At 38.8% G+C, this 22516-nt stretch overlaps 1 protein-coding gene and 1 non-coding gene across 2 annotated transcripts in view; both read left to right on the top strand.

Annotated features, from left to right (window-relative positions):
- Window positions 1-158: 158 nt before the first annotated feature.
- LOC107226609 (xaa-Pro aminopeptidase 1) overlaps window positions 159-22516 on the top strand; it is a 41496-nt gene continuing 19138 nt past the window's right edge. The window contains exon 1 of the mRNA XM_046742259.1: window positions 159-812. Coding sequence (XP_046598215.1) covers window positions 773-812 — 40 coding nt within the window. The 5' untranslated portion in view covers window positions 159-772. The remainder of the gene's footprint in view (window positions 813-22516) is intronic.
- Trnaa-agc lies at window positions 11190-11262 on the top strand. Its single transcript has one exon. It is a non-coding gene; the product is annotated as a tRNA-Ala (tRNA).

The raw sequence follows: 22516 nt of genomic DNA, 5'->3' as shown, positions 1-22516 counted from the left end.
TAACGTTTGACTCGAGGGTCAGGTATTCAAACACCGATCCGAGTATCCATAAACACCGGCGTGTTCACAAGTTCTAAGTAAACAGAGCCGAGGTGTAAATACTGAAGCCTGTAACGTGTGAGCCTAGAGAACGAGGGAGTCCCCAGTTAAATCCTTGGCCTCGCCGCGTTAAGATCTCCGAGAAAGATACGAAAATACCTCCTCCGAATCTTCTCCGTGATCCCCTCGAGCTTTCGTCCCCGATCCGGAGTGACGAACTCCGAGCGGTGGAGATGATCGCTTAGGTAGGCCGAAGCATCGGCTGCCAGATATGTCTGGCCTCTCGTCGCGTTCGCGTCTCGTTATCGTCTCGATGCCGATGTCGATGTCGAGGGCACCCTTGACTCCGTTGACGCGGTGAACCTCGGCGAACCTGGACGCCAAGAATTCTGCTGCACGGTGTCGAGTGGTGCGCTAAAAATACGATACGAAACACCCCCGTATCTCCGTCGAGTGTACGCGGTGTTAAAGTGGTAAAAATAAGCCGAAACCCGAGTTTAAATACCCGGCTGTGTGTTTTATTATTTTTTATTTCACTATATATATATTTTTTTTTTATTTATTTATTTTTATTTTCTTTTTTTTCTGTAAAATCTATCCGCGTATCATTCTTCTTATATTATAAGCGATCGGAGAGACTGCTTGCTTGCTCGGGTTTTTAACTCGATTGTTCGTTATTTGAAAATTAGTGAAATAGAATTGGAGATAAGAAATAGAAGAGAGAAAAAAGAAAATGAACGAACTTTACGTCTTGGGGATCATCTGTATGTTGGGTGAGTTTTGTTCTTCAGCTTTTTATGATCGACTTTTACGATACTTTATTTAATCCGGCTTCGCTCGCACGTTTTGAAAAGCGATTATGGATCCTGATCGACAGTAATGTCTTTCGGTTGCGTCATTTCGATTTGTTATAATATGGATAGATGGTGGAACTGATGTAGGGATCCGAATCGTTCACCTCTTGTTTAGGGGACCGATGCGAAGCTTGACTTTGATTGATAAAATGAGAAATGACATATTTTAGCAATGTGAAATTCATTTTACTTTAATAATTATCGACAATTTATAATGGTTGTATATGAAAAATGAAAGTATAACGTTTTCTTTCGCATTTTTCTCGTGACAGAATTTACATCACAGACTGATTGATTGATAGAGATGTTTGAGTTTCAATTGATGAATACTTCGAAGAAAAATTCAAGTTTTTTTAAGAATAGTTTGCTCGAATCGTAAGGGGACAGTTTAATCGTAATTAACTGACTGAATTTTCATTCGTTCATTGTACAATTGATGCGTAATTCTACTCTGATAAAACCACACACACGGTATCTCAGCGAAAAATCATTGCAACGTAAATAAATTTGTATTTTTTTTACTTTTCCAATCTTGTGTACGAATTTTTATATCACGACGTTGGGGTCGAAAAAATTTGTTACTCGATCATTTTCATCTCGGGATAAATTGAATGTGAAATAAAACGGTGGAATTCTGATCACTCTAAAATGTACAGACGGGTGTTGAAATTTAAAAATCACCATGAAGTTAGTTGAGCGTGAAAATCACTAAATGAATCCCATTTTACAGTAACCAAAATTTGATGGAATTTTACCATCGTGCCTTAAGATAATATTTATTCAATGCGCAGAGTTTAAATTACCGAGCAATCATTCTGGCTTGAATTTCTCGTTGCGATTTCGCAAGCAAATATTTTCGTTTTCCCCACGTGTTCTCAAAATTTCCTCAAGTATGAATTTATGCCACTGAAAATGCTTGCCAAGTCTATCGAACGAATCCGATATCAGTCTCGTTCTTACCTGCTTTCTATGAATAATTTTAAGATGCGTGACAGTGCGAAAAATCTGTGGTGAAAATTGTTCATAAATCTGGAAAGAGCGTTAAAAATATAATTGAGTATCTTCACGTAATTCGGTTTTTAAACGATTGAAGAAGCGTAATAAATTGCACAATAACTCTCGCTTTCCGAAGGGAAACGCGGTCGGTTATGAAGCGTTTCCAATCTGCACAACTAAAAATCCGTAAAAGTTGGTAATTTGCCTACTCGACAAGTGTCAGTGAGAACACGTGTTTTCAGCCTCCAAGAATGACGCGGTAAAAATATAATGCGGCCGAAACGCGGCTGCCGATTATAAGCGTGGATAAGAGACTGTAATGAATTTCATTTTTTCAAATCACTATAGAAAGCGTGGAAATGTTTTTTCAGCATATCCGAAGATGAGAACACACAAATCGTCGATTTATACTTTGATTCAACTATGATTTTTCTTTGAGTTCTATATTAATTCGACAATTATCGGTCCCGAGAATATAAATGCGGAACTAAAACACGACGAAAAGTCATCGATTTTGCGTTTGTTTTTTCGGCGAAAAAAATTCAACAACTCGCGTCTTGACAACTTGAGAGTCTTTTTGTCCGTATTTGAATACGAATAGTAATGATGACGAAATAAGGTGTGTTTGAGTTTAAAGTGACAGAATATTTTTAAATAAAATTTAAACTCCGGTTTCAACCGGTATTACTTAAATATTGTAAAATATTTCGAAAGCGTGAAAAACATCCGTAGATGCCGACTGGAAATGAGTTTACACCGCTTTTGTACGTCAATTTTCACGGTATTTCTTCATTTTCAAAATAATTAAATATACAACGGTTTTTTACGTACAGCTAGAAATGTCTTGCAGACTCCAATTTCATTTCCGTATATTTCCCGAAAGAATTTCCGACGACTGAATTCAAGGTGTTTGAAATTGATGTCTTAAAAATCAACTGACTCTAAAACAGGTTCAACTTTTTCAGTACGTAGTGATATTTCGCATTTTTTCGTTTCATTATTTCGTACATGCACAAGTGACTGTTTGTAGACCTTGACATAAATATGCAGCCTGTACAGTTCGGACAAAATATTGCCAAAATTGCTAAAATTGAATAACGTATTCGATTTTATGCCCAAGTTGAGTTGAATAATAATTACCCAGAAAATAATTTACTTCTTTTTGAGTGAAACTTCATTTGCGGGGATAGCTACAGAATGTTGTTATACAAAAAAACTTATTTAATATTTCAAATAAAAACTGGAAATTGCAAATTTTCCCTATCCTTCTCTCTCTCTCTCTCTTTCTCATTCTGCCTTGGAGTATTTAAAGTCACGATAAATCACGCATAAATTTCAGAAGTTTCACTTTTGTCGCAGGTGACTGCCACACACGTGTTTTTATTTTTTATTTATTGTTTCTTTTAATCAATCTTACCAATGTTTTTTTAAAAATCGTTACATTCAAAACTAAACCACGAGCTTATTAATGTAAATCGTACAAGAAATCTAGCTGATGACAATTTGTCGTAGATCTTTTGTTTCATCAATTTTTGAATATCATTATAATATTTCAACCCAGTTTCGTGATTTCTTATAATCTCTCTGTATCGCCTCAAGACGGTATTTCTTTTCGTAAAAATAAATTTCATCAAGACCGCATCTTTTGAGATCACGGTAATGATATTGTACAAAAGTAAAAAAAAAAAATTAACACAGATGTATATGAAACAGGTTTTTGTCCAGACTGTACAGTCTTAGCGTCCTGAAAGTTTTTCTTATTCGCAACCTCGGAAGTGACCGGTAATACAATCATGTAACATTTGAATAAAAAGAATGACGAGCAAAATCACAGCTTTTAACAACACATAATGACGATGATGTAAGGTCAAATAAATTGTGATCCGTACGTCGGTGCGAGTAAACGCGTAACGTGGACCCTCGAAATATGCTATGCAACAATTTAATCGGCGCTGATTTAAAAATAAACTAACTTATAATGCATCTTTAAATTCAAGGCAAACGCGAGGACACTTTGGGCTCGATTAAAAAAAAAAAAAGAAACAATCCTCACTCTTATCTTCATATTTATTGTCTGCTCGACGTTGACGTATGTATCGTGAAAAACACTCTGATACATTTTCATTTCGCACAGAAGTAAAGAAATGAAAATGCTTCGGAGTGTTTTTGTTAAGAATCGCGTACAGAATCCCACTGTTAAGCTTTTTTCACGTTCGCGATACGTGGATTCAAATATTTTGGGACTTATACGTCAAGGTCAAAATCGACCAGTGCGGCCCGTTAATGGACTCTCGGCTGATTTAATTTCGCATCGGCTGTAAATGATTGTACTGATTAATCCTCCGAACCGTTTATTTGTACCGATCGCAGTTTGAATAAAAATCGAGAAATTGAACGCGCTGATTATCGTCGGCGTCATAAGTTCAATGTCATACTTCCTCTTCGACCGTGAAGCGAGGGGGTCTATTTGCTAGTTATGTGGTCGCCGGTCAATTGCTCGGCTGATTGTGAGAGCTGCAGGTTGTGGTGTCAAATTTATCATTGTTAAACCCAGTGAATTGACGCCCCGCAACGGCACCTCGCATCCAGCCTTTTTCAGGATGGAAATCATACAATAAGTACAGGATATGTTTCTCTCGCCCGAAGCGATAAGGGGACTACAGTGCCACTTAAGTTTCAATGGTGGAAGAAACGTCGGCTCGGTTACTTTCTGGAACTCGTATCGATTTTTTCATTCACAAACCGAAAGACTTCCAGACACCCCGATGTTTGTATACTTGCGAAAAAAAAAAAAAATTTAAACAATATCGATGCAAATTAACCGCGCGAACGTGACTAAACGTCAGTTTTCTCAATTAGTGAAAGTTCGGTCATACTTGAGAACTTGGTGGTGGAAATTTAATCACTGCAGTTACGTGACACATCCGTCATTTACAACTCACATAATACGGAGATAAAAATAAGTGTATTTACTTGTCGGTGCCGACGATATTAAATCAGCTGAAAGAAGCTTCTTAATGTTTTTTTTATTCAGAGTCAACCTCATTCGAGTTCTCACAACACACGATGTGTTAAACGTAAGACTGAAGAAATCCATAGCGGGTGACAGTGCGGATATACCATGTGTCATGTTATAAATATACACAGATAGAGTTCATTTTGTGGTATTTTTAATCGATAAGACAAGAAAAATGTCACAGCGCAGAACAGGAACTCCGGCAAATGCTTTTGTAAACAATCACGGATGCGGGTATTACGAAACAGTCTTGAACGATTATCAACAGACATTTACCCAGAAAGTACATTCTAGTTACGATTACTAATTCCGTTCTGTGTTACTTGGTAGGGTTGCTGATTAATTTCACGACAGACGAATATCTTAAAATTCCTACTCGGAGTAAAAACCATTCCTCACCTCGTTACGGTGTAAAATTGCTGAAACATCGTGAGTACAACGTATATCATGATCGTTTGCAGTAGCAGTTCCTGAGCTCGATGGTTACGGATAGTGAAAATTTTCTGAACGATTCCGACACCTTTTTCTTTACGAATAGATTGGAAACCGGTTCCAATCAATAAATAGCTCGAGGCTGGGACAAAATCTCGAACAATTGCATGCTTTTGAAAATCGTCAAGTATCACTAACTTGACATAGTTGGATGAACTGTGAATTTTCGGTATTTAATTAATACCTGTGTTTTCTTTTTCCCTTCTACATACGGAAATAAATATCTGATTTACCTACAACTTCAGCGTTGTCGGTTTCGGTTTATTTAAACAAATGTATCATAGCTCAGAATCTTACGATGAGGTGGAGATTAAATTGAGTACTCTTTGAGTCCTTAGTCATCGCAATAATGAATGGACACGAATCCTTGGAATTATGTTGCATTTTATGATAAAACAATCCGCGGTGAATGAGTGATTGTTCGTGAAGCATTCGTCGTTCTTTTAACTATCATCACAACAATCGTGTGCGATACTTGTACAGTTGTGAGTAATTATACTCCGTGCGAACAAATTATATCCACATCCGTCCGAAGAGCAAACTAGTTAAATGATTTCCTGGAAAAGGAGCGTTTGATCTAGCACGATGATATTATATCGACGAATGACGGAACTCTGAAAGGTTCGAGTAACGCGTTGCAATTACTTTGCTTCATGCGCGTTTATATCCAACTCGAATCAGTTCTTTCACTAATCAAGGTCTAGCCGAATGAGTCGAGAGAACAATATTGTTTTTTAGTGTTAAGTTAAGGCTGCCGTACTAAATTAGTATCGATTCAACTGAGCGTACCGTTTAAATCTACTACCTACTGCAGAATTTAGTACAATGTAATTGTTAATTGCAAATTATGATACGTGTTGAACAGGGAAATTTGATACAGCTTTTAAAGAAAAATAACTTTACTGCCTCCAGTTTGAACACAGTTTTTACTATTGTTCAAATAAAATGGAATCTTTTTTATGCATTCATTTCTTTAGTATATGTATATAAGGTATTAGAATCCCACATTTGTAAACTGCATACTGAATTCGCACGTACGAGAAAATTATTTGGACAATCGTTAGCGTCGAATTATACGTGAAAGGGAAATCTTTTTTCTGGCAAGATTATTCGAGCCTCCGATTATGCTGAGTTAAACCGAGCGAAAAATTCGAACTAGATAACATCTAAAAATGGCTGAGTCGGTAGCGTTTGAAGATTTGGATGCTTCTAGGGCCCGCTGCATGGGTGGTGTATATCACTCCTGTCAAATTGGCGATTCGAACCACGGATAAATATTTACGAGTATTACGTAACAAGAACTTCCGTCGGGAGCCGCCAATATTGTTGGAAAAAAAAGTATGGTTGTACACAAAACTGACTAAAGCTCATGGTTTCATGGGTGGGAATTTCTTGAACGCATCATACATACACTGAAAAAAATTACATTTGTTATAGTAACTAGAAAAATTCAGTAAAACAGGTATCGTTAAAAGAACTGTTTGAATATTGTTGAAATTGCAAAAAACGAGGTACGCGTAACCGTTTTGCGCTATCGTCGATCCTTTTTTGGCAATTGCAACGCAAAATCAGTTTGTTCGGTTTACTGTACTTTTTTAGTTAAATAAGGCTTTAACACCAATTTATTGTTGCACAAGCATTAAATTTTCGTAACAGTTACAAGAAAATATAGTAACAGTGATCGTAGTGAGAAAGAATAGTAACGGATACTTTCCGGTAACAGCTATAAAACTAATTTTCATTTTCCACCTAGAACTATATTTTTCGGTTGTGGTAAAAAATGAAAATAGTCAAGGACTGAGCGGTAACCGGAACTAAAAATTTCTCTCGGTGTAGCTGATCATCTAACTTCAAATAAATCATTGAACAACAAAAAAATTCACTGACTATTGCTTAAGGATTACGGTACAGAATATGAAATGCAAATATTTGTGAAAATAGATGGAAAATAAAGGGAGTATTAGAAGATACTCAGAAAATGAATGGGCACGTGTAACGTCGTCAGATTAGAAAATAACTTGCTAGAGAAAGAATTATGATACTTCCACCTGTCCGGTAAAAATTGTTATTTCTATTGAAAAAATTGAAAATTCATAAATATCGTCACAACACCGTCCAACATTTAATCTCTTATGTACGTACGTGTTACCAACGTATAGAATTTACGTGAGGAAAATTTATCGAAACACCGACGAGCACGTGTTACGCAACGTTTCGAACGATTTGAAACGCACGCCTTCGGACAACGATTGAGCATCGTATGATCGACTAGAAATTTATTACAGTATTAACCGCAGTGTAGAGGGAGATGGAAAAAGATTCATGCTGTTCACACTCGTCGAATCATGACCGTTTCACAGAGTGTTGAGTTATGAATAGCGGCACTGTTCGATAATTTTTCGCCACTTGACCCCTCGGAGTGATCTGAGTGGTTGAAATTAGTGCTTATGACACTCGGTAACACGTAGATTTATGTTCCGCGGAGTTTGTATATCTCTCGAAATTGTAAACCAACGTTCGTGCGATAGTTCAATGCTTTTTGGAACCCGCGGTATTAACGCAACGACAGGCTCGGTTTAGCGATGATATTTTAGTCGCTGCCAAGTGCCACATTGAAACAAATTCCAAAGCCTAATTATGGATTTCAAACCTAGGCACTCACGTTTAGGAGCATTTGACCAGCCAATCTTACAGATTGTAACACTTGAGCTCGTAAACGCTCTTCGTTATTATTACCGCTGTTGCGAGATAAGTCGTAGTCGAGGCATTTTTATACGCTCATCGTGTACTGTAATGTGAAGATGAAAAGGGAGCAAAAGTCACACCAGTATACCAGTATAAGGAACTACGGACTTCAGGGTGGTCCGTTTGAATTTTTAATTGACCGATATGCGGGGGTGGGCGTCTGTAACAAAGAGAAGCGTGTTATATAATTGCGTGCGTATTTATTTTATATCCTGATCTTCAGGCAAAGTTCAACCATGCTTGCAGAATGAAAGATCGAAATTTGACGACAACCAAGCCGTTGTAGTAATTAAAAAACTCTGATCATTTGTTCATTTCTGTGTCCACGTTAATCCATTTCTCATTATCAATAAACTGAAATTTTACGTTTCAAAAAGTCCGAACCTTCGTTAATACTGGTTAAGTTGAAATTACGAGAATTACGATTGTACGATATCATGATAGTATTTGAAATTGAACGTTTCCTTTCGATCAAAGTTAACTAAATCTGCAGATGTTTCCTTGACAAGGAATTTAAACGCTTTCCCAAATAGAGCGGACCAGTTTAGATTCTACCGATTTCTCGAGATCGAAAAACTTTCGGGTCAAATTTGCCACCGTGGTATCAGAGTTGAAGGCACGTCTGGACGGTGCATGGATTTGTTATTCTAACCGCATAACGTTCGGACACACATACCGCGGTCTACTACTTATAGCCGCATGCCGGGAATATCTTAGAAGGCGTCTAGTGCGTGGGAAGCAATGACAAACAGCCAACGTTGAGAATGGTTGTTGATCTAATTCATTCGTGCAGTGAGAAAATGTGAAAGCTTCCGAGTCGTGCATCCGCAACAGCGGCGCCTGACCGCCGTGACACTTAATTATAAATTTACCGACGAAACAAAATATCGCACGGTGATAAATAAACATTCTCAGACATCCGTATATCGACCCTGGAATGAATCACCCAAGATTTTTGCTCGTCTAGCCCGCATTAGCACCTTTTAAATTTTTTCATGCTCTCAGTCGGTTTTCACCATGGAGATAATAACAGATAGATTCTGCAAGATGCGGGGGTTAGCATAATTAGTCGAAAGGTATTTCGGATAGAAAGAGAGATAGAGAGAAAAAATCGAGATACTCCATCCAGGATGGGGGTAAGAAATCAGAAAAACCGGATATCAGAATTGCCAGAATTCCGAATTTAATAAACTCGAATAACAAATATGAGAGAACAGATACTATCAGGAATTTTAACTCCCGAATGGTGCCCAATAAAAAGCTGCAGCTTACCTGAAATGTATTTAGTAGATGGCTCTGTTATCCGAACCCACTTACTTCGGAAAACGTTAATTCCAGAATTCAGATATGCAGAATTTAATAATGTATAGAGTCAATATTCGAGAGAATGAATTTGTAGAGAGTTTCATATTCTCAAATGTCGAAATATTATAAAGATGAAGTTAGAACTTCGTTGTCTAGAAACGGCGGAAAATAGATGTCTCCAGAATGTAGAAGGGTCATTGTTCAGAATCGTACAATTCAGAAGGATCAGTATTCCGAAAGTAACCGTATAGATGGCTTACCACCAGAATTTCACATTCCGAGTCTATCCAGCTAATCTATTTTGACTTGCAAAATGTTTTATATACGGAATCAAACAAATTCTGCAATATTTCTATCTCATTAAAAGATTGAATACGACTTTTGGTATCATGAACTTATATTTCTTGGCTTCTAATACGATATGAGTTACTGACTCTTCCGATATATTGGACTTCTTCATTCTGACGATTTTGATATACCGCAATTCTATATTTCGAGCCTTCTATGAGATTACCACTCGGAGTTCCAACCGTTCCCATTCTTGATCCTTCGCATTTATGAATTCGAATAGATGAAAATTCTACTTTACGATCCATCCGACGGTTATTTATTTGCGTCTGCGAGCAATCGCATTTGCCTCATTCCGCTAACGGTCTTTCGGAATTTTCATCAGTTGTGCATTCTAAATTCTACAACTTCAAATTTCGATGCCTTTGTATTCTATTTCCATTATTTCTGGCTTAACGAAGATTCACCACTTTGTTCTTTCGCGATTGTGAGTTTTCGACATATTTATGTTCGGAATTCTGACCGTTCTGATCTTTGGTTTTCTCATTCCTTTTTACGCACGTCTTACGCACATACTAAAAGTAATCATAGTTGGGGATAGTTCGATCTTCTCTCTCTCTCTTTTTATCAGCAAACCGGTTGTACCATTCACATGCCCTCTCGATCTTTTATCATCTCCATGGATTTTACCGACGGCCAGTCACTCTCAGGTGAAACGAATCGAAGCGATCGTCGTTCGGTCTCGCGCGGTGCGCGGCTACGCTTCGATATTGGAAAATATGAACGCAAAATGAACAAGATAACACGAGGAAGAGGAGGCGGTATTGTCGGGGCCGAAGCGGCCGGCTGCCAAATGGTGGAAGCATACGTACCAACGACACGCATCGAGCGTACGTGATGTTATGTTAACGAGTACTAAATTATCGGAAAAGAGAACACCCTGCGGATCAGGATTTCATATCGCCGCGGAGCTTTAGACTCGCCCGATTTATTCCAATGACTAGAGTCAGCGTCAATTTATGTATGACACACGTATATAGTCTGACGGAGCCGCGCTCTAATCGCGATATTATCATTGATAAGAAACTTTCAATCATTGTTACGGTAATCCTCGGCGTTTTAATGATAAAAAAAAAAAAATAATTGCAAGTAAAATTATCTACATGTAATTTGCAAAAAAAATAAAACAAAATTCTAAAATAACAAATCATTCGGGTTTGGTAGCGCTTTCTGTCTGCACATTGTGAAATCCTGTATTGGAAAGGTTGCGACCCCAGCTGCAAGGCTCGAAAGGCTCTCGCGGCATTGGATTGCGGTGCGGAAAGTTTAACGTTCTTCACATTTTCTGCGATCCTGGCAGCGTTTTACCGCCATATGATCATCTGAAATACCGAATTAAAGAAGAAAATGTAAACTGCGTCAGTGTTATTTCTTTCTCTATGAACTCTAGGACAGGGGGCGTAGCTCAGATGGTAGAGCGCTCGCTTAGCATGCGAGAGGTACCGGGATCGATACCCGGCGCCTCCAAATTTTAGTTTTTATCAGTCAGTTTTTTTAATCGTTATCCAGGAGTATCGAGATGTTGGAAGTTGGGATTAATTAATTCTGAATCTAATTACAAAGCATCGGTTGTTGAAAGAAACCGGCGTCTACCTTACATTAGCGGAATTCAATTCGAGATAAACAATATATAAGTAATACAGATAAAGAAATATAGATAATGGTAATTTTGTACAAATAACGGCGCGTCGGAATTCAATTTTCTCATTATTTGATTGACCAAGAAATGCGTATCGTGCTTTCTATTTCAATGTAGGTGTACCTCAATTTGCTTGTTGGTCCATTTTCCATAATTTTCATGTGAGTTTAATTTTTTACTACCTTTACAAATTCAAAACGGAGTACACACCTGGATATTTTTAATTCTGAAGTCATTCACACACCTATAATAATGATATTTTTATCAGCAGCAGTATCGAACGCCGAATCTGCAATCGGAAGTTCAGAAGGAACGATCCGATTTGCGAATAAGATCAGCTAAAGAAATTATTACAAATTACCAATCATACGACTACACGGCGTGATGTTTTGGTAATATAAAAATCTCTGAAAACATATCGTTGATCCATAAAATCATGGTTTCCCATAATTAAAAAATTGATTGAACCGCACGATAAACGATACGTGAATTAAATTTTTTTCCAGCAATCGACTATACAACTCATTTACAAACCGAAAACCGTTAAATTTAAAAAATGATTTCGATGCGTTCGATATTCCGTACGTTTCCAATCCATGTACGAGAGGAATAAAACTTTGCCGCACGTGAAAGTTGGGAAAAACTTTACTACGTGATTATAAGGCGTTTAGATCATTCTCCCGTGCGAATACTTGCACGTCTGTATCCGGCGACTTGAAGACGATGGCGAAGTAGAAAACGGGCGGAGTTGCGCGTGTGTAAAGGAGAAGAGGGCACGTAGGTGTCGAGACTCGTGAGCGGGCAGCTAGAAGTGTGTTTAGAGCAGGTTTTCTCCCGGCAATCCTAAGCGAGCTTAGCTCAGCCGCAGCATGACGGCCACCTCTCGACGGTCTCTGTTACCCGAGTAAATCTAAACCGTGGTTTACCAACAACCGTCCGATATCTGGTTCTATTTGCCGTCCCCTTACACTCTCTAATCCGCTTCCTAATCCTCGCTAGTTCCGGGCTCGGCTCGCTGCCTTCGCTTTGGCTTGCAAAAAAGAAAAAAATGGCTCGCCAAGAGGGAACGCGAGGAACGCTTTCGGGCGAAACAAATCGGACCCCGATCACAGCCTCGGGGTCAACCAAAACCGTGTGAGCATCATTTCCGATATACACTTCCTCAAGGCTCTACTGTCCTGGTGGTTAGCCTGGTTTGCCTAATATTGTACGAACTTCTCTGGGGCAAATTAGACCCGACCAACGTCGAAACGCTAGTCGATGACTGATCGGTTTTATTTAGAGACGACCGATATACGGACGAGCGGTCCGCGAACTCTGGACGAAGCTTTTTACCCCGCGGTTTTCGTTATTCTTTGATTTTTTTCATCGTTAATCCCGATCGGTACGGAAAATTTTTTCTACACGAGGAATTTATAACTTTGCAGATTCTTCCGCATATCCATGCTAAGGATTCTTAAGTGCAGTGTTTTCTGTTACTCATAATTGACTATTTTTATAGTCAAAGTGCACGAATTATTTGGATAAATTTTTCTACAACGCTTTCCACCTAACCAAATTATTTTTCATAACCCCCGATTCCCTTGCAAAATTCTATGTCCACGTTTTATCATTCTTGATACAAATTTCACCGTTTCACTGAAATAAATTTTTCTAAACTTCTTTCAAAAAAATTACATGTAAATTGCATGTAATACCTTGCTAAAAACATAAACTCAACACAAGTAATTACTGCAATTATCTAGACTGAGACTCTTCTCATTCGTTTATCAGGTTTACTAGAATATCAAATATATACGCGTAGTAAGTTCCTTTGGATAATAAATTTCCAATATATTCAATATGTTCATATTGTTATCAAGAAATACGTATAACTGGTAGATCATCGCGTAGGTGATTAGAATTTTTGTAATAGCAAAAAAATGTCAATAACCACTCTGTTAGAGATTTGGAATATTTTGTCGATAGAAAGAAATTTGCAAGGAAAATATTTACTTGCATCCCGCGATATTCGATAGCAAATAAAAGAATTACTTAGCGTTCAAATTTAGTCTACGAGCAAATAAGTGCAATCCAGAGATTCGCTAACCCTACGAAACCCTTCTGAAACCCTGATTACATCCCTAGTCTACGTTCTCAGCGCCATTGTCCAGAATCGGTCAAGCGTTCCTCTGACGATGAACCAGATAGCAGAGCTCTATCTGATGTTTACTATCGTGGAATTAGCCGTTGCTATTTAAACGCAAAACTATTGCGAGCTGTGCAATTGTAGAGAAGCACTATCCGCTTATGTGTTCTGTAGACATAACGAAACACAATCCACCTGGATGCATTAAACGATAAAATGTCGAACTTGGATGGTATAAATTTTAAAATAAATATCGACGTAATTTGTTAGACATTATAACGAATTCCCATGCTCATTTCTCACTTACACTTTGTTATACAGTGAAGTGATTCATTAACAGCTAGTGAATTTGCATTCATTAGACTCTTTCTGTATGAGAAGGTTTTGCTTCTTTTTTTTTTATTTCTTTTCTTTCCGTTGATGTCTGTTATTTATTTAACTGTGCATCTCAAAATTTGTATTTTCTGCCAGAAAACGTATGCAGTCACAGTTAATGATGGATTACCCAATGTTTAACCAATGAAAAGACAAGAAAATTAGTGGAAATCCGCGTTGCTTACAGAATTTTGCTATAAATCGAATTTGTCGTTAGAAAGACTTGCAATATATCCTCTTCAAGTCCCTTAACAATTTCACTGACAAAGATGTCAAATTACTTTCTCCATCATTTGTTGGAAGCTTATACTTTTAGTTGTAAACAGTTGAATACTATCAGATGAACGTTGTGTGAACTACAATCCTAATAAAGATGAAAATGTGTTAAATTATAAAACGTCATGACTGAAATCAACGTGTAATTCGTTACGTGATTTATTTTTTGGAATTCGATAAAACATATGAAAAATCACATAATACATTACAAAAGCACGAATCATTAGATATACTTGATCAAATATAGTATAAAGATTATATAGTTCACCGTATGATTTTTGATCTGGTATATCTGATGATTTGTGATTTTGTAATTTACCATGTGATTTTTTTTATATTTTATTGAATTGACAAAATAAATCATGTAATAAATTACACGTGAATTTCAGTCGTAATGTTTTATAACTTAACACACGATTATTTTCAGTAGGGAAAGGTATGCCAATCTATAGATTTTCGATCTTCCAAAATTGCAGACTATTTCTTTTCGGTTTTATTTCGTTTTTCTACTTTTCCTATGACTTATGATGCAGCCTCGAATCCAACAGCCGTTCGTTGCACTCTGCAAGCACTGTTGAACCATCGATTATACAATATGCAGGATTATCGCACTAACGAGTCCAAGTCGGAGCCTGAAAGTATGTAAAGCAGCGGGGTGACAATCAATACTTTAGTACAGGATCCATGTTCGACAACTCATTGCAAAACATCACCACCTGAATCGAGCTGGGTGATGAAGTAACGAAAGCTTAATAGAACTTTCAAGTTTTCCCCCACGTTTGTTGGTAACAAAATTTGTTCGCAGCGCACACTCTAGATGAAAAATCGAACAAATTTCCATTGTTTGTTGTAATTATAATCAATGCTACCATTCTTGCCAGTCAATTTAATTTTCAACGATCGTTCTCGTTGCTGTAGAATGTAACGGAATGTCACAAGTTCTCAAATGAAAACGTGGAAGGGGAAACTTGTGTCACCCTACTGATGCGACGTGAAGCGGAGTGGTGGAGAGGAGGTTGTTAATTCGAGTGTAGGTATGTAGGTATGTAGGTATTAGGGTACGTAGGTACGGTTAGGACCTCCTGTTGATCGTGCTCTCCTGTTTGACGGGATGTTTTTTCTTTGTCCAACTCGTACCAGATTTCGATAACGCATCGTCGTCGTACACGCGATGCGTGCAACGAGGCATTTTCCTCCGGGCTGATAGCGCACACAGGCTGGGGGCCGACTTCACGTACGCACTTATACCACGCCGTCTAATATATTCGTGACAGATATGCGCGTGCCGAGTAAGTCAACCTTGTCATGAAACCCTAGTAGTGCGTGTGAGGAAAGGCCGACGTCATGTGCGTGTCACACGCATTATTTAACCACACGTGACTCGAAAGCTGATTCAATTTTCACACGAGCTCCTCTGTGGGTCCCAGATCAACGCATGGGCGTGGCTAAACGGCATATGGCGGCAAAAATGGAGTTTACGTATCGCGGTCGCATTAGGGAAATTCCACGCTTATCAGGACGTAAAAAAAATTGTGAAATGTTCTCGCAGTGACGAGTATATACAGAGTTAAACACGCGATCTAAAACTACTTTTATTACCAAATGCGACACGAATAATTATTCAAACGTTTAGCATATTTTCTCCCACCGGATGCCGCTTTTTTACCCTACGATGTTTTGGGTTCCAATTAGACCGACTAGAAACAACTGATCAACAATTGATAAGCTACCTCAGCTTAGATGAATGAAATTAGAGTCTTATTTGAAATGTACTTGAAATTTTCCAAAAGAGACACGTATCATGCGACTTGGATCATTTCAGATTTTAACCGCGTGAACAATACTTGATTTCTATTTCTCCGTCCGCCCTTCGACCACGGTCGAAGATAGATATGAGCGCTTTATGCGATCCGTAGAAACTTGGAACGATATTTAGTTTCGCGACCCTCGGTTCCAGGGGGAAGAACACCGAAGATGAGAGACAAGAGGGGGGGGGTTATAAGGTCGGATGGAAACGAGGAGGAGGTGGAAAAGAAGGAGGGAGAAATGGAAACCATGGGGACTCGGGATCGCGGGTCATACTTCCCCGATCAGCGACGTTCGTTCGACGATGCGTGAGCTTAACCGGTTGGTGACGTCGACGTAGGTGTAAACTCGTATGTGCCACGTATGGCCCTTGATAGATGCGGAGACTCCCTATCAGGGCTGATGCCTTGGTAGGGCCACGCATCGCCCCTTAGGCCCTTTAACGAATTTTACGCGCAAAGATCGGCTCTGAAACTCCCAGCGCCGACACTTCCTGCGAGAAAATTTTACCGTGCCCATTTTTTGCGAGAAAAAAAAAACCTAGAAGATTTTCCCCGTCTAAGCTTTATAATTTTCGCTATATAGGCATGTGTAAACTTATGATTCTTCCTTTCCCCGTTTGGATTCTTCTTTCTTCATATATCTGTAACGATATTCTACGATGTTCTAAATACATTACTCTTCTTTCGTGTCTTTGTCATTGAACAAATCGGTCGTTATTTTTGTTAACGGGGAAACTTCTTTCAGTTGAATGCGTTGGGAATTCATTATTCCGAATGAATGTAACATAATCAATCTGTAAACCTTGTTTAGTCGTGTTTTACCGAGCTTTATTCATCTTACAAAGCAATATTGGCTGTCAATTTTCAGCGTATTTTCCAGTCATGACCTTGTTTCGAGTAAAATGACAGACTTTACACGAATCGAAAGTTAAACTATAATTTAGTTCTTATTTTTAGGGAGTGACTAACGGCCTTCGGGCTTCGCTGAATTATTGTTTCGGCATGTGTGAACCGTTACGAGATACGTGGAAGTGCTAAAAACGCGTAACGCTTAACAGCAAGATATAGCTAATCGCAAAGCTTGACGCGTGCGACCCGCAACCAAGAAATATACTCGTAGAAACTGCGGATAAACGTGATTGCAATATCGGGGCACCGGCCTGCCGGAAATATAACCTCGCGGAAATTTCCACCCAGTTTACACCGGCGCGACCGACTCGTATTATGCCGCCATGACACTCCCACGCTTGAACCTCCTCTGCCTCATGTTGCCCCGATGAAAATCCTCGTTTTCTATTGTTTCACCCTAATTAACGAGGCTTCCTTTACCGCCTTGATCATCCCCCGCTACGTCATAAAGTCCTGCTACGTCACGTTGTCATTTGTACAATATTTGTAAACAAAAAAATGGCCACCGCCATCGTTTCGTGTTATACGCTCTATGGATATGCGAACGTTTCGTAGTTGTGCTACTTTTCACTGCGTTTGCATTTTGTTTTCAGGGTAGGTCAATTTCTGTTTGTCGTCACACTTTGTCTTGTCCTCACTTTTTTCTCCGTTTTTGTACAACATGCTACGAGTTCGGGGGCTGAGAGTAAAACGAGGCTCTGTGAATAGGGTGCATCAACCTAACCTAGCTTTACGATTAGTTAGAATTAATACAGCGTATTTCTCTATACCCGAAATTTTGATTAACCGTCGATAAGGATATCACGAAAATTTGATCCTTGTTACTTCACTATTCATAGTCATACCAGAAACTTTCCCGCATACATTGATCAAGATCAAAGTTTTTCCGGCTGTAACGTAAACCAGTATCGTCAGCCAGACCCAGTTTATACCAAACTTGAATTCATTGTGTCGGAACGAAGCCTTTAGATCCGATGTTTAGGGTTAAGTACTGCGATTCAGTCATCAAGGCAATATATCAAAATGGCCGCTGGCGCCGTTTCACTTGCAATTTTATTTCGGTCGTAAAATGATTTCGAGCATTTACTAGTTATTGAGCTGTAATTCGCATCACTGAAAATTATAGCAAGATTAGCTCAGTCATCATATCACCTTCGACGTATTGATTAGAACTGTTAATTTAGCTCGGTAAATTCATTCGCACGTGCTTACAGCGCTCATTGCCCGACGTGTATCATTCACTGTTAAACGCAAAGTATTGATTCGTTGAGTAGTGATTCGAAACAGCTTACAAACTAGTTTTAAATGACGTGTTATAATAATTGACGACGTTAACACAATATATTAAGCGATTTGATTTATCACATGAAATCGTTTATCAGTTCAGGTTCACAACAATCTTCAGTCTCTAAAAAATGGCTAGCAAAAAGTGATCGTAATCATTAATTTCATGGATTCTATACATTTTTTAAAAAAATTTCGTGCGAAAGTCCAAGCTGATCGATTATTTTCGCGTCCAGAATCCATTTATACAGACGGGGATAGATTGTTTTCGATCTAGCCAAACGCGGTTGCGGCAGTTTGAAACAACGATGCGCCTATAACCGAGTGGAAATCAATGGTTAACGTTTTTTTAACGCAAAGCTTCGCGCTGTGTACCAGGCTTGTATATCGCGCAGGTAAGTTATCCCATTGTCTGCATACAGTTGGAAAATAAAAAGCCCGCGACGAAGCAGCGCGCCAAGACAACCATTGCCATTTCTCGACTTTCTGTTTTCCTGAATAACTGCAAATCCACGATCGTGAGAAGCGGCTGCTTCTTCGCTCTTTCTTATCTACAAATTATTTATCATCCACCGTTTCCACTTTCTTTCCTAAATTGTTTATACGTATGCATATGAGAATGAACCTTTCGAGATTGAATAACGCTTATTTAAAAAATGATTCAGAAAACAAAACACGCCTTTGACTTTTTTATTCCCGTTATCCTGAACGAGAGAATAATATACATTCTGTTCTCATCTAACACAGCTGTCATCGTCCACTTTATCTTTGTTAACTTTGGCTGACATTGTTTGACAGTCTTAAACACGCGCTCGAGCAATTCAAAGGCAATACGGCGAAGACCGAAAGACCGTTGATTTGGCCACGCGCACTTGACATCCAGTTTGTTTATACTTAATGAAACCGGTGATTGAAATCTCCTGTGTTGACATTCCAACGCCTTTAACGTGATAATTAAGCAAATGTTTCAAAATGTAGAGGGTGATGCCTTTATTTTCTAGGAACAGCCTCGTTCCGAATTTATTTTTGTTTCCTGACGTAAACTCGTTTCACTGTATCAAAACTGTGGATGGCTTTTGTCACAGAGAACACGACTCAATTATTGAACTCCACATTTAAATCCATCGGTAAAAGATGGTCTTTGATTTTTGGCGGGAATAATTGATGCAGAATTATAAATTTTTATAATCATTTTAATACATCCATAATGTATACCTCTAATACCTATGATTATATATGAAGGTAACATTTATTTTTGCAAATATCCCAAATTTTTTTTTTTTTTTATTTGTCGAATACTGCACAAAGCTGTCCACAGTTTCCTGAAGAAATATCGAATAATTAAACAAATTTTTATAGACATTTTTGGGGTAACCAGTATATACGTAATATCCAACTGTAAAATTCTTAATTTTCTTACGAATTTACTGAGAAATCTTCGAGGATAATATTGATATCTATACTTTGAATTAACATTACTTTTCCATCGTAGATATCTGTATTACATGTATATTACAGTACGCTGGGAAAAAATTGTAATATAACCAAGTCATTTCATTTACAATTTGATTCAAGGGATATCTTATCTATTCGCATTGAGTAATTTTATTTGAACGATTCAACTTTTAGTAAACCAAATTGAGTATTCTCTTATTATCAGCAAGACCATACCTGTATGACGATAATTTTACATTCTGTATAATTGGAATTTTTTCAAAACGGTTGGAATTAAGATATTTCGACAAGAAAATCGACGCAGTAAAATTCCTGAAGAAATGAAAGAACCGACAATTCATTTAAAAGAACTGTAAATATCTCGTGCGAGTTATCACTGCAATATCTCAATTAATGAGGTGAGGTGAGGTTAGCCACACATCGATACATTTTATTAATTTCATTACAAATCGTCCATCGAGTATAATGTATCAAATTATTATATTCCTGAGCTTATTAGCCACGAAGATTTCTTTAAACAATACAGAAATAGAAAGACCTGGAATTGTAAATAAAAGCTTAGATATCCACGTTCCGTTTTCAATCGTTGAAAAGATTAAAAATCTAGTAGATTCATTGTATTTCACTCTTGATGGCTCATTTGATTCGGAAGATTTTTTTCGATTTTGTTTTTTTTTCAAGTTGACAATTCAGTATTGCTATTTGATGATCATAACTATCAATATCAGTAAAATGTTGTAAGATTGAATATTTAAAGATACCAACATGATTAGAAAAAAAGTATTCTAGTGAAATTGTTGAAAGAGTCTTCCGAATAAACTGAGGCATCGTACAGAGAAATCTAACGAATCTACTAAATCTTTAACCATGTTGAAGTGATTTGAATCCAAGCATTGCTATCCAAGCTTTTGTTTATAATTCCAGTATTGTCTATTTTTGTATTTTTAAAGAGATCTAGCCGTAGTTTAAGAGTACATTAATATCAGAGATGAGTATTTAATATGCGATGATCTCGTAACAGAATAAATGAAACGATCGATACTTGACTAACCAATCTCCTCAAAAAAGATACTTTGTAAGCTGGCAGTTAAAAAAAATTTCACTCATCGGTAGATGAATCAAAACCAATTGTAAACATATGTCGTACAATATGGCCGCCGGAGCCAGCTGACTTTGGGGTAAGCCTAGCAGTGGCAAAGGTGAGAGCTCCATGATCGATCCTAAGTAACACAATAGACACTCACGTGCAGAAACATAAGGGGGTAACTGTACGCGCAGGCCTCGAGCAGACGCGAAGGGTGCAGGAGTGTCATTAGGCACCCCGCAGAGGTGCGGGCGAAATACGCAGGGGTTGAAAGCCACACCTTCAACGTCGTGGATTCCTGGTAGGAAACCGCCCTTGTTTTCCGATAAATAACAAGGGATTTAGCCTGCTGTCCGTGTTGACCCGGCGACTTGCGTCGGCAGTCGGAAGCTAAGGGTTCGGCACGAAAAGGGGGAGATGAAAAGATGACGTGCATGGTATCGACGGTTCTTTTCACGCGCCTTCTCACTTTCTGGCCCGCGTACTACCCTGATCCGTTTCCGGTCGCGTTTTCACCATCTGGACTAGCGCTACACGCGCCGTTATCTTATCACTAGACCGTGGAGTATCGATTTGTCAAACACTGGGCGTCGCGGGTCATCGTGCAACGCCGACAAGGCCGTGGAACCTCCAGCTCCGTATGCCAGCCCGCTCCCAGAACCAATCGGAAATTCCTGTTTTCGATTATTAGACAACCAATCCCGGATATCGACTGTCAATATACCCTCGTTATCCACGAGCTCAAAGAAATTTCCACCGAATACTTTATAACGATGTTCCTGAAAGCCGGGTGCCTTGATTCATTTCCCACGTCCACGTGTCCACGTCACCGCGTTTCACTTCCAGTATTATCTACACAGAGGTTTTTATTGTATAATTCCAATGAATCACTCATGCTTAATCATTTATTCGGCGCAGATTTTTTCAGCTATCGTTCGCCCTCGAATCTCCCTGGATTCCGATGCTGCGCTTGATGGTCAAACTTTGGTCGCCGGTCATCCAAAAACCCTCAAGGTGACCCAATGGTGCTAATAGCCACTAGCCCTAATCCCCGGAAGGGCGAAAAGAGATGAGACGCCTGAGGCGGTAACCCGGTCGTAATCCTGAAATCCTGATCAGGAGGTAACGACACATCGTAGACCTCCTTGTCTCATCGGTTTCCGATACCGCGTACAGCTGCCGGGTGTCCGCACCCTTTCGAGGGGTGAAATGGCGACGCGTTGTATACTCGGCGCTGAATTTAGGGGAGGGTAAGGATCGAACGGGAATGCCAGGTGGCTACTTTTGCCCGGCGATGCTCTCCTGGTATCATGGCGGGTTTCCGCGACGTTCCACCCTCTGTATAAGGAATCGAAAAATTCACAGATTTCTTCATGATCTCGTCCCGCACCGTCGACCGGTTCCACTCGAGATATAATTGCTCTGTCCACTTCTCTATGTAGGTACAAAACCGGACGTCTGTGAAGATATTGGAGTCGGAACAAGTCCCACATCTGAAAGTTGACAGGAATACAGAATTTGCAGATGGTAGGTATGGTACATTGCTCCAACATCCGATGCACTCTATGGGTGCGCGATTCGATTCGCATTATTATTTGTCGCGTTTCGTTTCGTCTCTTTTAGTTGCGAGTATCGATTGCCCAAACCTCGATGAAGTACGAACTGTTAGGTATGCTATAATGGAGCTTTGAATACAATGAAATCAAATTCGATGCGCGTGATATTAAATTGGAATTTTAATACCATATCATTGAAGTATCGGT

The sequence above is a fragment of the Neodiprion lecontei genome, chromosome 1, assembly GCF_021901455.1.
Source record: "Neodiprion lecontei isolate iyNeoLeco1 chromosome 1, iyNeoLeco1.1, whole genome shotgun sequence".
In the NCBI taxonomy this organism is placed as follows: domain Eukaryota; kingdom Metazoa; phylum Arthropoda; class Insecta; order Hymenoptera; family Diprionidae; genus Neodiprion; species Neodiprion lecontei.
Note: the sequence above shows the minus strand (reverse complement) of the source record. Positions and strands in the feature narration are given on the sequence as shown.